The following is a 12,962-nucleotide window of genomic DNA, read 5'->3' as shown; positions in this document are numbered from 1 at the left end:
ACTTATTTTTTTGTAACCTCACACTATTGAGTTTTTCTTTCTTTTTGAAGCACTCGAACATAAAGTTACTCTCTCGAGTTGTTTCACCAACTACCATGGAAGGGTAGGATAAAGTGTATAGGCTAGGTAGGAATTTGTGGTGCTAAAGAATAAAAAAGGCTAAGTATATACATAGGCTCAAAGTGGCAATCTAAGTATATCATTTCGGGCACATGCTTCTTTGGCCATGGTGGTTATTACTCCTAATGCCTCAATCTTTTTCATCTAGTCATGAATTACCAAGTTGCCTTGAAGGGTATGAAGCAAGTTCTAGAGAGACCGTAATTGCAAAATTGGCACACATGAAGAACAAGTAAATACGAACAATGCATATTTATCAATAAGGCTTAAAATCTCACAAATAGGTATGCAAGTCATACAAGTCTAGATATGCTTTCCCCACTTGCCAAAAACTAGTTTGACATAAGGCTAGCACTCAAGCATACAATCACATGTCAAAATTAATTGCAAAATAAATCCTAAGACCTATAAACATGCTATTTCTCTTCAAAACCACAACTCATTGAGTTCATGCTTTCATCATTAGGGTCGGAAAGACACTAGGCACTACTTATTTACATCAAAACTAACAAAGAAAGAAACAATTATATATGTGTGGGGGTGAAGGCTCGGCGTATATATTAATATATATAGTCCGTCTCTGCTACGGACGTCCGCACCGTTTTATGGTGCGGATTTTCATCCGTTCGCCACCGTACGGCGACGCGCGAGGGCGCGCCTCCACCCCAGCCGACTCCAGCAGCTTCCCTGACCATTTTCCATCCCGGCGAGTCCGCCGAATTCCAGTTTTCCGGCCAGATCACCCAAAACTTCAAAAAAGTCAATTTGGTCTGAAAACTGGAATTCAGCGGACTCACCGGGGATAGAAAGTGGTCGGGGAAGCTGCTGGAGTCGGCTGGGGTGGAGGCGCGCCCTCGCCGGCACCGTACGGTGGCGAACGGAGGAAAATCCGCACCATAAACGTCCGCACCTGAGAAAAGTTCTATATATATATATAATATCATCCAGGGATGGAGGAGAATATCTATGGACTTCTAGTCTACCATGACATTTTGTTAGATACATTCTTTCTTTACCGTATTATAAAATGTAGAAATGCATATTACTTGTGAAATAAAAATGCCATGTTTAATTAAAAAGAAAATAATTATATAATAATAAGACAAAAATGCGTATCATTTTGTTTCTTGGTGTCTGGAGATTTAGGGATAAGGTGGACATAAACCTCATATATAGACGTGGAATGACTGCAATGAAGTTGGAAGATAATTGATGATTGTTTCCTCTCAAAGCTAATTGTTTGGCGCTTTTGTAAATTAATGATTTCTCTGTGTCTACCCGCACGCTTGTGTGTCCAACTGTCACATAATAATGTTCTCCCAAACTGAGGCTACACTATAGTTTTTACTTAGGAAACTTTTATTTATTTTGTTATTTTAGTGTATCTTGAAAAATGTATGGACGTATAGGTGTTCAAGATCTGAAAGTTAACTTCCATTTGTCAGTAATAGATCTCAAAGATTAGTGTACTGAATGCTGAGCAGGTTGACAAACTGTTTCTAAATTGCGAAACAAAAAAGTGTATTAAAGGGGAATTGGTTTCAAAGGCATCCAACCAATTAAAAAAAACTGTCAACTCTAATCAGGAATCGTATATGGCCATGGACACACTGTTAAACTTTATTCTATTTTTCATGTTCCGTTCTCATCGGAAGTACAAATATATATATTGCAGGTTTGGACCAGTTTATTGGAAGGGGATGTTTACTGTCGACAGTCATCATGTTTTTAGCATACGGATTAGCAATCGCATCATCAACATACTGCCTTACATTTTTCTTTTCTGATCACACTATGGCTCAGGTGCAGTAGTGTAGGGAATTAAACTTTCATGTTCATGATTATGAATGTTGTACTTTGCTTTATTAACCTTCTACTTGATCATACCCAGAATGTGGTTCTCTTAGTCCACTTTTTCACTGGACTCATTCTCATGGTTATCTCATTCATTATGGGGCTTATAAAGACGACAGCAAGTGCAAATTCTTTTCTTAAGGTTGGATTCTTACATCCATATGCTTTATTTATGAGTGAAATATCAACCATGCTGAGAGCATGACTCGAAAACTGTTTATTCTGAAAGTTCTAACTTACCTCTTCATAAATTTTGAGATTCATTATAGAACACTGCGCTGATAATATAATAAGAGCAAAAAGCTCCCCTGACGTTTGGGTTTTTGCTTCCAGAACTTTTTCAGATTATCTCCAGGATTTTGCTTTGCTGATGGACTGGCTTCACTGGCTCTTCTACGTCAAGATATGAAAAATAAATCAAGCAATAAGGCCTTTGATTGGAATGTTACTGGTGGCTCAATCTGCTATCTCGGTATTGAGGTTTGTATTTAGCTTAGGGGTTTTGCATGGAATTCTCTGCTTATTTGCTTATATTTCTGTGGAAATTTTAATGAATAACAGTGATATGCTAATGAGCAAAGAGCAATAACTCCTCATCCTTAAGAGTGTGTTAGTTAAGTGCTTCTATATTGAACCTTTACAAAAGTTACAAGTTAGCAAGGCGCAATATTACAATCGAAATCTTTGGAGGGTCACACATCTCTATAACTGATATATCCTGTTGTTTAAACCAAGAATATATAAAACTAAAAATATAGGAGAGTGAAATAAAAAAAACTTTACAATTAGAACACTAATGGAGAAGGTTGGATTGGAGAAACATGTATCAAAATATAGGAGAAGGTTGGCATGTAAAACTCTCCTTTATTTCCAAAACTTCCCAACTGTCAATTCTGGAAGATTTTGCTGATAATTTTAATTATGTTTCCTGACTCTTGCTCAGATGATATGTTTTTCTGCCTCCCCTCTATCTCTATTTTTTTCTTTCCCTCACATGTGTCGAAAATAAAGCAAAAGATGGTTAATTACTTAAATTAATTACTTAATTACATTGAGAGGTATACTATTTGCGGCATCTGAAGTAGATAAGACCTTTGTTTGTAATGTTCTACTGAAGTGAAGTTAAACCTGACATCTGCTAGCACACCAATTCATAATTTAAAGAAATAGCAGTAACATATCTTGGTTTATTACTGGTTAGATGCTCAAATATAGGATTGAAGTGAAAACTTTAATTAATGTGCACAGTAGGATTCCTCTGATCTTGTACACTTTTTTCGCCTGTTACAGAGCCTTTGCTACTTCCTTTTGGCACTTGGTCTTGAAATCTTTCCTTTCAATAAGTTGACACTAGCCACACTCAAGGAGTGGTGGAAGAGTATAAAAATTATCCACCCTGGCACTTCAAGTTATCGAGAGCCCCTTCTGACTTCTTCCGCAGAATCCATCACTCTGGACCTTGATGAGGACACAGATGTGAAGACAGAAAGAACTAGGGTACTTTCAGGTTCCATTGACAATGCCATCATCTACTTGTGTAATCTTCGTAAGGTAATTCTATATGTGCTCTAAAGGATGCTAATGGTTGTCTCAGTTTAATAATGTGATATTTTTGAATCTTGGTTTATAATAGCAATAATGTCAACTTTCAGGTATATCCAGGAGGACAGCAGCATGCTACAAAGGTAGCGGTACATTCATTGACTTTTTCAGTTCAAGAAGGAGAATGTTTTGGGTTTTTAGGAACAAATGGAGCTGGGAAGACCACAACTCTTTCTATGTTGACTGGTATATAATAGATGAGCACTGGATAGTTATATTATTTGAACTATTTATATGCACATCTGGCCTATTATTTTCTCTTATTTGCAAATTTGTTTCTGAAACAAAATTGGAGGGAACCACCTCTAACCAATGACTTGCATGTCATGATAATGGGAAACTGCATCAAGGTCTCATTTCTTTTTTAGTTGTGTTTATTATATTTCAGGTGACGGTTGCCTTAAGAAGTTGTCAATCTTCTAAGCAAATACTAGGGAAACAGTTTCCGAATTTTTGATTGCTGAAACTGAAATTGTGGCCTCATGTGCTCTAGCAAACTGAAATATTTTGATTTCTTCTTTTCTAATGAATGAATTTGCAAGCAGGTGAGGAATCTCCAACGGATGGGACTGCTTGTATATTTGGCAAGGATATTTGCTCCAATCCCAAAGCTGCACGTCAACATGTATTTCCTCATTTTTTTTCATATACTTTTGCATATATTTGAAATACATTATAGATCTCTCTCTCTCTCTCTGCATGCCGTGTGGGTTGTGTGTGAGTCTCTGTATTTTTTAATCCTCTTCAATAATAATCCCTGTAAGAAATTTATCATTAGACTTTATTATTTGACTGAATCTATGCAGGGATAATCTTTGAAGAGGGCCCTAATATTTTCTGTTCACACATGTTTTTTCTTCAGTCTGCATCAGATAGTTATGGAACCCTAATTTTATTTGATCAATCAATTTCAGATTGGGTTTTGCCCACAGTTTGATGCTCTGTTAGAATATTTAACTGTTCAAGAGCATCTTGAGCTTTATGCCACGATAAAAGGAGTACCGGATTATAAAATAGATGAGGTACATATCTCATTTTAAAGCTCATAGAACTTTATTTTCTTCTTTGCAAATGAACCCTTAGCTTGCTTATGTTGTGGGTAAAAATATAGCACTCTTCCTATATTCTTTTTCTTTTTAATAAGATCTGTTTCTTTTCAAGAAAAAGAAAAAGATGATCAGTCAAATGGTGAACCCTTCTGCCTGAAACCATGTGAACAGGTTGTAATGGAAAAGTTGATGGAGTTTGACTTGTTAAAGCATGCCAGCAAACCATCATTTTCCCTCAGCGGGGGAAACAAGCGTAAATTATCTGTTGCAATTGCCATGATTGGAGATCCTCCTATAGTTATTCTTGATGAGCCATCAACAGGTATACGTGCTATTTTTATTATTATTATTATCTTTTGTTAATTTCCTCAAATTTTTATGTTCCCCTTTATGCATATAAGTTGCCTTTAAGTTTTGGCATAAAATTTTGAGATCTAAGTAATATTATCAGCCGAACCACAAGTAAATGAGGACATGATTCCCTACCTAAACCACATTAGTTGAACTACAGAGCATTATGACGCAATTGTAGGAACATATATCAGACCCAGTGATTGAGAACCAGGGACCCTGGACCTTAGATCCCTGACCCTAGAGCTGAGAGACAAGACTTGCCTTCTTCTAGAGTTAGTCAAGAGGAAAGGAAGGACAAGGATAGTTGGTACTGTTGTTTTCTGGGAAAAAGAAGGAAATCAGGAATAGGAGATTATTTTTTATTTATTACTGTGAGATTGTTGTTAATGAAGATGAAAATGGCATACATCTATGCTATTTTCAGGTGTGGAAAATCAACTTTAGTAGGTAAAGTCTCCTAGAAAGTAGTGCTTGATCTATAGCCTAAGCATAGTTTAAATACAAGCATCTAACGTTCTAATTCTAAGCATAGTTTAATTCTAACGTTTGGATTTCATCTATAATCATAGTCTAATTACAATTCCAATATAATCCTTCCCATATCCATTTTATGGATTTAAAAGTTGTTCTTACAAGAATATAGATAAAAAATATGTTTTTGTTTCTGCTTCCTTTCTCCGGAATATTGTGAGATAGCGGATGGTAGGATCAAGGTGATTACACGCCGCTTTATGAGACACAATTATAAGGTACTGAATTTAAGAATTTTTCCTGTATGCCAGACAATTTCGACACTAACACGCCGTGATGTTTGCCATAAATATTCTGTCGATGCAAGTGTTTTGACGCATAATTTTTGTGGCTTATAATAACCATCCTTTCCCTCCCCCACCTCAAAATACATATATATCTATATATATGATATAAAAATTAATAATATTAAAGTTAATTGAAGAAAAGAAGCAATACACTTGTATTATTTGAGACTCCTACCTATTTTATGGACAAAATTCTCTAACTTGTGTTATATTAGGTATGGATCCAATTGCCAAAAGATTCATGTGGGAAGTGATATCTCGTTTGTCAACCAGACGAGGAAAGACGGCAGTGATACTCACTACCCATAGTATGAATGAAGCTCAAGCTCTGTGCACGCGCATCGGAATCATGGTACCTGTTTACCTTGCTCACTAGCTACTTAAAGCACTTGTTAATTCCATCGTGCAGATAACAATTTTACCTTTTATGTTCTTTTTGAAGGTTGGAGGCCAGTTAAGGTGCATTGGAAGTCCCCAGCATTTGAAAAATCGATTTGGGAATCATCTTGAGCTAGAGGTATTTCTTTTTGGTTTTCCTCCTGTCCTTTTCCTTGTGGAGTGCGTTCATGGGATATAATATTTCATGATATGATTTTTTAGGGCATATTAACATCTGTTACTGTCCTTAGGTGAAACCTATTGAAGTTAGCTCTGTGGACTTGGACAAGCTTTGCCGTGTTATCCAAGAAAGACTCTCATATGTTCCTTCTCATCCAAGAAGCTTACTTGATGGCCTTGAAGTCTGCATTGGTGCCACTGACTCCATCGTGGCGGAAAATGCATCGGTGGCAGAGATTAGTTTATCACGAGAAATGATTATTATGATTGGACGGTGGCTTGGGAATGAAGAAAGAATAAAGCCGCTTATATCTGCCACACCACTTTCAGACGGGGTGCTTGGTGAACAGTTATTTGAGCAGTTAGATCGAGATGGTATTAGTTTACTTTAAAATCCATGCATTATTTTTTAGTGTTATGTAGATTTTGAAGTTCTTCTGTGCCTTTCGTCTTGGTTTTTTTAAAATTAAGAGATGCAAATTTAGAGGCCCCAATTCCCATGTGGACACAATCCTGAATGCTACCCAGTTATCTGACCCATCCTTATATTAGTTTCCACTTAAGGGTCATTGTACTAAAAATCAAGCAAATCTCGTTCTTGTTTTATTATTACCAGAAAAACCACACTGCTACCATTAAATGCATGAAAGATCATTTTCATAATTAATGGTCAACCCATCTTTTATTCAGTAAAATCAAAAGACATCAGGTTACGATTTTCGACCCATTGTGGGTGGCTTAGCAATCTATCTGAAGAAGGATGTGTGTTTGTTTTTGTGTGTGTGTGTGTGTGTCTCCCTTTAGTATATGTAAGGTATTACCCTCCTTTGTAATGTTGTGTGTTAGCTGCAGGGGAAATTTTCGTAATATTGTGATATTTCCGGAGTTTCAAACAGCATTTAGAGTCTGATTGCTATAATTCGACTTACTTCCTTAAGATTCCTGGTTATGTTTCCCAAATTAACAGTCCGTCTTCCAGACTACTGGAAAATTCAAAAAATTGGTAGTTGATTCTCTGAACTCTAATTGGGATGTCAATGTTGGTAACTATTGTAGCTATACATCTTGTACTTTTTCTTTGCCTTCTATACTTTTCACTTACTATTGGATTTTGTGCAGGTGGAATACCATTGCTAATATTTTCAGAATGGTGGCTGTCCAGTGAAAAGTTTTCAGCAATTGATTCATTTGTCCTATCATCATTTCCTGGTGCAATGTTCCAGGGAATGAATGGCTTGAGTGTTAAATATCAGGTAACTTTGGTCTTGCATTAAGGTTCTTGTGTGTGTGTGTGTGATGTACACGATATTGATCATGATATTCCACTGCAAGGCAAAATCCAGTAGTGGCTAGTATTGAAAACAAATGAAACTCGGAACCTTTACTATTAGGTCAACTTTTTGGCTCAATTTATTAGTATTTTCAGGAGTGGCATTTCTTGTATGGAGACATTCTATAGGATACTCGTAATGATATCCCTTTTCCTTCGGTATAGTGGCAGCACTTCTCTATTTAATAGGGTCAGTAAGACAATTGGTGTCTCCAACGTAGATTTTAGACATTCAGAAAAAAAAAAAAAAAAAAAAAAGTACAATAGAGTTTACACATTATGGACACATACACGACATGCATTTCATGTTTATGCTAGCACATTAGAATATTTGAAACTTATATCAGATTCTGTTTCAGTTGCCTTGTGGTCCGGACCTCTCTCTTGCTGATGTATTTGGTCACCTTGAACGGAAAAGGTGAATCCATCTTACATTTTTTATTTCCTTTTCTTTGCATCTACCTAACCAATGTGATATCTCTCTTCTTTTAGAAACCGCCTTGGAATTGCAGAATATAGTATCAGCCAGTCCACTCTGGAGACCATATTCAATCATTTTGCAGCCAACTCTTGAGATATGTATCTATCGGAACATATATTATTCAGCATAGTTTGACAGAACTTATCAAATCGGTAACAAGTACAAGCAGCTCTCTTGTTCTTCTTAGAGTTGAGCTCGTCTGATGACTAGTGAATATTAGAAACAGCATATTGTACATGGTTATGCTTAGTGAAATGCAATCATTGACAAAATTATGGGTCCATGCATTTGTGGGACGGTGCACTGCAATACAGGAACTTGTGAAAACAAACTAGGGGAACCTTAACATAATAGATTATTGTTTTGAGGGGTTAACTAGTTCAAGTTCTGCCCATGATCTTACCCAGATGGAACTTTACACGGAATGTGACAAGGGAGATGCTCCATCTTTTTGGGCATGGTGATACGGAAGAAGGCCTAAGGTGCTCTTTTGGTGTTCGGTTTATCAATGCAAAATCATTTGGTCTTATATAAAACACAAGTGTGTGGTTGCATTAATACTTGAATATAAAACACAAGTGCAAAAACATCCCAAATTCACTCATCTCTGCCATATTTCACTATTTTCACTCTCACATGATGTGAATGATATCACAAAGTCAAAACTTGATTCAAAACTCGAATCCAAAAAGCTATCACACAGTTCTGGTCATCATCTCACTCTGACCCAAACAAATTCAAAACTCCCACTCACTCCCTCTCTCTCACTCACTCAATTCTCCGGCGATGCCAGAAGAATCCGTACGGTCGAAGATGGAGTCGCTAAGGGTGGCCTGCGACAGAGAGATTCGAACTCACCTCCAGAAGACCGATGCTGCCACGGCGGCGCTTCACGACTCCCTTGCTACCATCCACGCCAGAACTCGAGAAACAGTCCAGTGCCAAGGTCCACTCTCATTCAACTCTTTACTTGCTCTTCTTCAAAATTGACTTGAATTTTGTTTTGTTTGGAATTTAGGGAGACTTGGAGAGGCTAAAGCGAACCTGCGACAAGCCGAGGAGGAATTGTTCAAGGCCCTAGCAGGTAATTTATTGAATGCAAGTAGAAATTACCTCGGTGGTGAAAATGAAATTCAAATTTCAAACTGAATTATTTCGGTTTTTACTTCAATTGGCTGAAATCTTGGGTTTTTATTTTATTTTTATTCAGTTAATGTCAGTGTGATTTATTATGTGGATGTATGTTTGATTGGTTTGTAGCAAAGACTCGTAAAGAGGCCAAGCGGATGGCAATGATGGATGCAATTTCTGCTAGGAAAGCTAGAATCGACGAGCTTAAGAGAGTGGTGCAGGATCGGAGGGCTAAGAGGGATGAGTATGCTGCAATTCTGAATCAAATTTCTGGTACTTTCCTCTTGACGCTTTTGGCGCATTGGATTTAGTATATATCGTTGTGCAATAATTGTCAATGCATCTTCTTTTGTTCTTATTTCATGGCATTCTGGCTTTGAAGAAATGTATGTTTACAACTACTTATGTCCAGTCTTCTGAAAGCTTTTTAACATTGGCAGGATCTGAAGATAGGTCGATTGAAGACAGTAAAGAAGAAACAGAAGAGGCCATATCATGGTATAATGAGGTCCTTGGTTTCCATATTGAAGGCGGACATGGTAATTGAAGTGTTTTAGTTGAGCCAAATTTATCATGTAAATATCATGAAAAATGACTTGAAACCTTCTTTTCACAGGGGTGAGATTCAAGTTCAAACATATTAACTCAAAAAATCCAAATGAGGAATTCTCCTTCACTGTTAGGCTCGCAAATGATGTGTACACCTGTAAGCATTGTACTTCTATAGGTTATTCTCTGTTATCCAGTTGTCTAATGATGTGCATGTTAACCTTCCCCGTATTGAATTCGTTTAATCCTCAGTGTTAGATTGTGATCCACACTTGAATGAGATCAAAGGGTTGTTAGACGAAGCGAACAGAACCAATGGATTATTTAAATTTGTCAGAGATATGAGACAAAGGTTTCAAGAAGCTGCTTCTCAAGGTTCTAATTCTCTCTTCTAGTTTTCCTAATATCCTGAATGATGGAAATCTAGCACTGCCCTCTCTTTATGTATGCTAGCGGTTTTTGCAGCTTTAGTATTTGATACCAAAAACGGAAAATGTTTACATCAACTGCAGTTGACATTTGGGAGAAGGATTGATATTCTGATACCATTGTTTCTGATATAAATGTGTGTCCATTATGATTCAATAGGATTAGCAATGGTTCTGCATCAAGAGTATTCAACAATTTCTGGGTCTGCCCCAGCTTTGTCAGTGTCAACAGTCAGAAGTGAATCTTTTGCTGAGAGTCATGAGCAACTCCAAGTTCAACATGAAAAACCTGATAGACAAGTCAAGATATTTAGCCCTGGAAAGGGGAGTAAATCACAGAATCTATCTCCTGGGTCTTCATTGTCTCGTCGTCGCTCTCCTCGTTTTAGGGTATTTTCTTTTTTCTTTCGCTACTTGTTTCAGTTGTTTGGATCCCTTTGGTGCAGAAACTTTTTGATTCACATCCATTGAAAATCCATGACAGGTCAGGAAATGAAGATGCAGGACAGACTGTTTTTCATTTTAACGCGAGTACTAACCTCCTCAAATCAGATACTTCAGACCTTGAGTGCTGTTACAAATAGCCTAAACTGACAGAAAGAAAGAGCATCATGGAATTAAGTTTTGCAAATCAACATGACAGCATTACCTTTGTTGCTGGTTTGGTTTGCTCACCCAGTTTGTTTTGAAATGATAAGCTGATGTGATGGAATGTAGGGCATGTCATTTCCAAATTCTGTAGTACTGGATCTAGATGTGTGACCGTGTGTATTTCACTTTATTTTGCATGCTCATTCGGTAATGTAATGTGATCTGCAGCAGAGCTCATTCATTATAAGATGTATCTTTTTAAACACAACTGATGGTTGTATTTTCACCTTCCTATGTGATTCATATTTATCGATTACGAGTCTTGTGATTATGAAATTCTTGACTAGAGAAAATTACATAGTAGTACATGACTAAATTTAAAAACACAAAAAACCCACTTCTAATCATTTTTAAACAAATTAAGACATCAGTCTTAGGCCCATAGTATATAATACCAGCTTGCTCCAAAACTGCGATGCAAATGACCAAAATGCCCACTCTTTACAATAAAATTACACACATTCTCCCATACCCTCTCTTCCACACCTCAATCTGATTTTTTTTCTCTCTCTCTCTCTCTCTCTCTCAACGACAACCACGAAGACGACGACGACGAGCCGACGCCGTCCAACACCACGACGACGAAGACGCCTCGGTGACGCCAGTGGATTTGGTGACCAGCGCCTCCAGATTCGATTTGGCAGCCTTCAATCTCGTTTTGGAATGTACGGCAAGCAGTAGTTGTTTCTCTCTCTCTGGCGGTGAGGCCGTTGCAGTTTCGATCCGGAGAGGGTTCGTGCTCAGCTTCTTCGCGTTGTGGTCGTCGGAGATCGGAGATGGCAGTCTCGCCAGAGAGGATTGGGGTCGATGGTGAGGGAGACGAAGTCGTCGAGGCCGTGAACGGCGCATTTGAGGGAGTCGAAGCCCAAGCTGAGGTTGGGTGACGATGGCAGGGGCAAACTTCTTGACGGAGGTGAATAAGAGTTTGGGCTTGGCATTGAAGATGGTGGATCAGGAGGGGAGGGAGAAGTTGCATCAGAAGATGGGTTTTGGGTTTTGAAATGTGATGTTATTCAGATTTTCTGCTACTGTTGAGATTGCTTCTACTGTTGAAATGCAGCTTCTGCAATTTTCTGCTACTGTTGAGACATAGAGATTGCTGCTACTGTTGTTGAGATATGTTGGAAGGGAAGCCCTTCTAGTGAGGACCCTTAAGTTGAGGACTTGATGAGGACTTTTCGGCTTATCCCACCTTTCGATCTTATATCTACATCTTGACCGTTCAGTTTATAGGTATTTATGAGTAGATCATTTCTTCAAATTTTCAGCTATATTGAAAATTGTTAAGACATTAATTCATAAGTGTGATTTATCAATTATGAACTTGAACGGTTCATATTTGACAGATTTGGTTCGTCCATTAATTTAATCTAATTTGTTATCTTAAGGAACACCAATTTGGGTGAAAATTTATAGAAATGATCTACTTATATAAACCTAAAAACTGAACGGATAAGATGTCAAAATGTGATTGAAAATTGGGTTTTTTAAACCATAAACCAAAAAGTCCTCACCAAGTCCTCAACTTAAGCATCCTCACTAGAAGGGCTCCCATGTTGGAAGTAGCAGAAAAAAAACAGGGACAATAGCAAAAAAGTAAAAACATGGTGCAGTAGCAGAAAAGTAAAAATAGGGGCAGTAGCATAACGTTTGTAAACAGTCATAGCTTCTTCAATTCACAGTAGCAGAACGTTTGTAAACGGTCAGTGCAGTAGCATGAAATTTTCTGGTTGGTGCAGTAGCAACAAATTTTTGGTCGGCGCAGTAGCAGCAAATTTCCGGTAGGTGGCAGTAGCAGCAGATTTCCAGTCAGAGGCAGTAGCAGTGGATTTCCAGATGGAGGCAGTAGCAGGGAAGTATGTTTTAATTAAAGAAAAAATTGTAAATGTGTAATGCCACATGGCAACTATATAACAGTTTTTCCTTATTTGTAAATGTTTGTTCTTATTTGTTTAGTAATATGTTTAATGGATCTTTTTGTCAATTGATATTTGGTTAGTAACTAATATGTAGTTTACTATTTATCATTTTTAGCTT

At 37.5% G+C, this 12,962-nt stretch overlaps 2 protein-coding genes across 2 annotated transcripts in view; both read left to right on the top strand.

Annotated features, from left to right (window-relative positions):
- LOC101308109 (ABC transporter A family member 1-like) overlaps positions 1 to 8,453 on the top strand; it is a 31,554-nt gene extending 23,101 nt beyond the window's left edge. The window contains 14 exon segments of the mRNA XM_004304294.1: positions 1,796 to 1,923; positions 2,012 to 2,116; positions 2,308 to 2,454; positions 3,265 to 3,525; positions 3,627 to 3,762; positions 4,122 to 4,201; positions 4,491 to 4,598; positions 4,797 to 4,947; positions 6,013 to 6,149; positions 6,240 to 6,314; positions 6,427 to 6,730; positions 7,475 to 7,608; positions 8,045 to 8,103; positions 8,178 to 8,453. Coding sequence (XP_004304342.1) covers positions 1,796 to 1,923; positions 2,012 to 2,116; positions 2,308 to 2,454; positions 3,265 to 3,525; positions 3,627 to 3,762; positions 4,122 to 4,201; positions 4,491 to 4,598; positions 4,797 to 4,947; positions 6,013 to 6,149; positions 6,240 to 6,314; positions 6,427 to 6,730; positions 7,475 to 7,608; positions 8,045 to 8,103; positions 8,178 to 8,259 — 1,907 coding nt within the window. The 3' untranslated portion in view covers positions 8,260 to 8,453.
- A 408-nt stretch (positions 8,454 to 8,861) lies between these two features.
- LOC101307813 lies at positions 8,862 to 11,180 on the top strand. The gene is made up of 8 exons (XM_004304293.1): positions 8,862 to 9,112; positions 9,185 to 9,250; positions 9,427 to 9,570; positions 9,738 to 9,836; positions 9,914 to 10,003; positions 10,099 to 10,221; positions 10,435 to 10,664; positions 10,759 to 11,180. The coding sequence occupies exons 1-8, from the start codon at positions 8,953 to 8,955 to the stop codon at positions 10,768 to 10,770; spliced, it is 924 nt and encodes a 307-aa protein (XP_004304341.1). The 5' UTR covers positions 8,862 to 8,952; the 3' UTR covers positions 10,771 to 11,180.
- The last annotated feature ends 1,782 nt before the right edge of the window (positions 11,181 to 12,962 follow it).

Source organism: Fragaria vesca, linkage group LG6 (genome assembly GCF_000184155.1).
Source record: "Fragaria vesca subsp. vesca linkage group LG6, FraVesHawaii_1.0, whole genome shotgun sequence".
NCBI lineage: Eukaryota > Viridiplantae > Streptophyta > Magnoliopsida > Rosales > Rosaceae > Fragaria > Fragaria vesca.
The sequence above is the reverse complement of the archived record's forward strand: the minus strand, read 5'-3'. Positions and strand labels throughout refer to the sequence as shown.

Excerpts from the sequence above, each read along its gene's own strand:
- LOC101307813 (XM_004304293.1), top strand. The coding sequence starts at position 8,953 with ATGCCAGAAGAATCCGTACGGTCGAAGATGGAGTCGCTAAGGGTGGCC. Across the intron at positions 9,251-9,426 it reads ATTGTTCAAGGCCCTAGCAG|CAAAGACTCGTAAAGAGGCC; the intron begins GTAATTTATTGA and ends ATTGGTTTGTAG. Across the intron at positions 10,222-10,434 it reads TCAAGAAGCTGCTTCTCAAG|GATTAGCAATGGTTCTGCAT; the intron begins GTTCTAATTCTC and ends ATGATTCAATAG.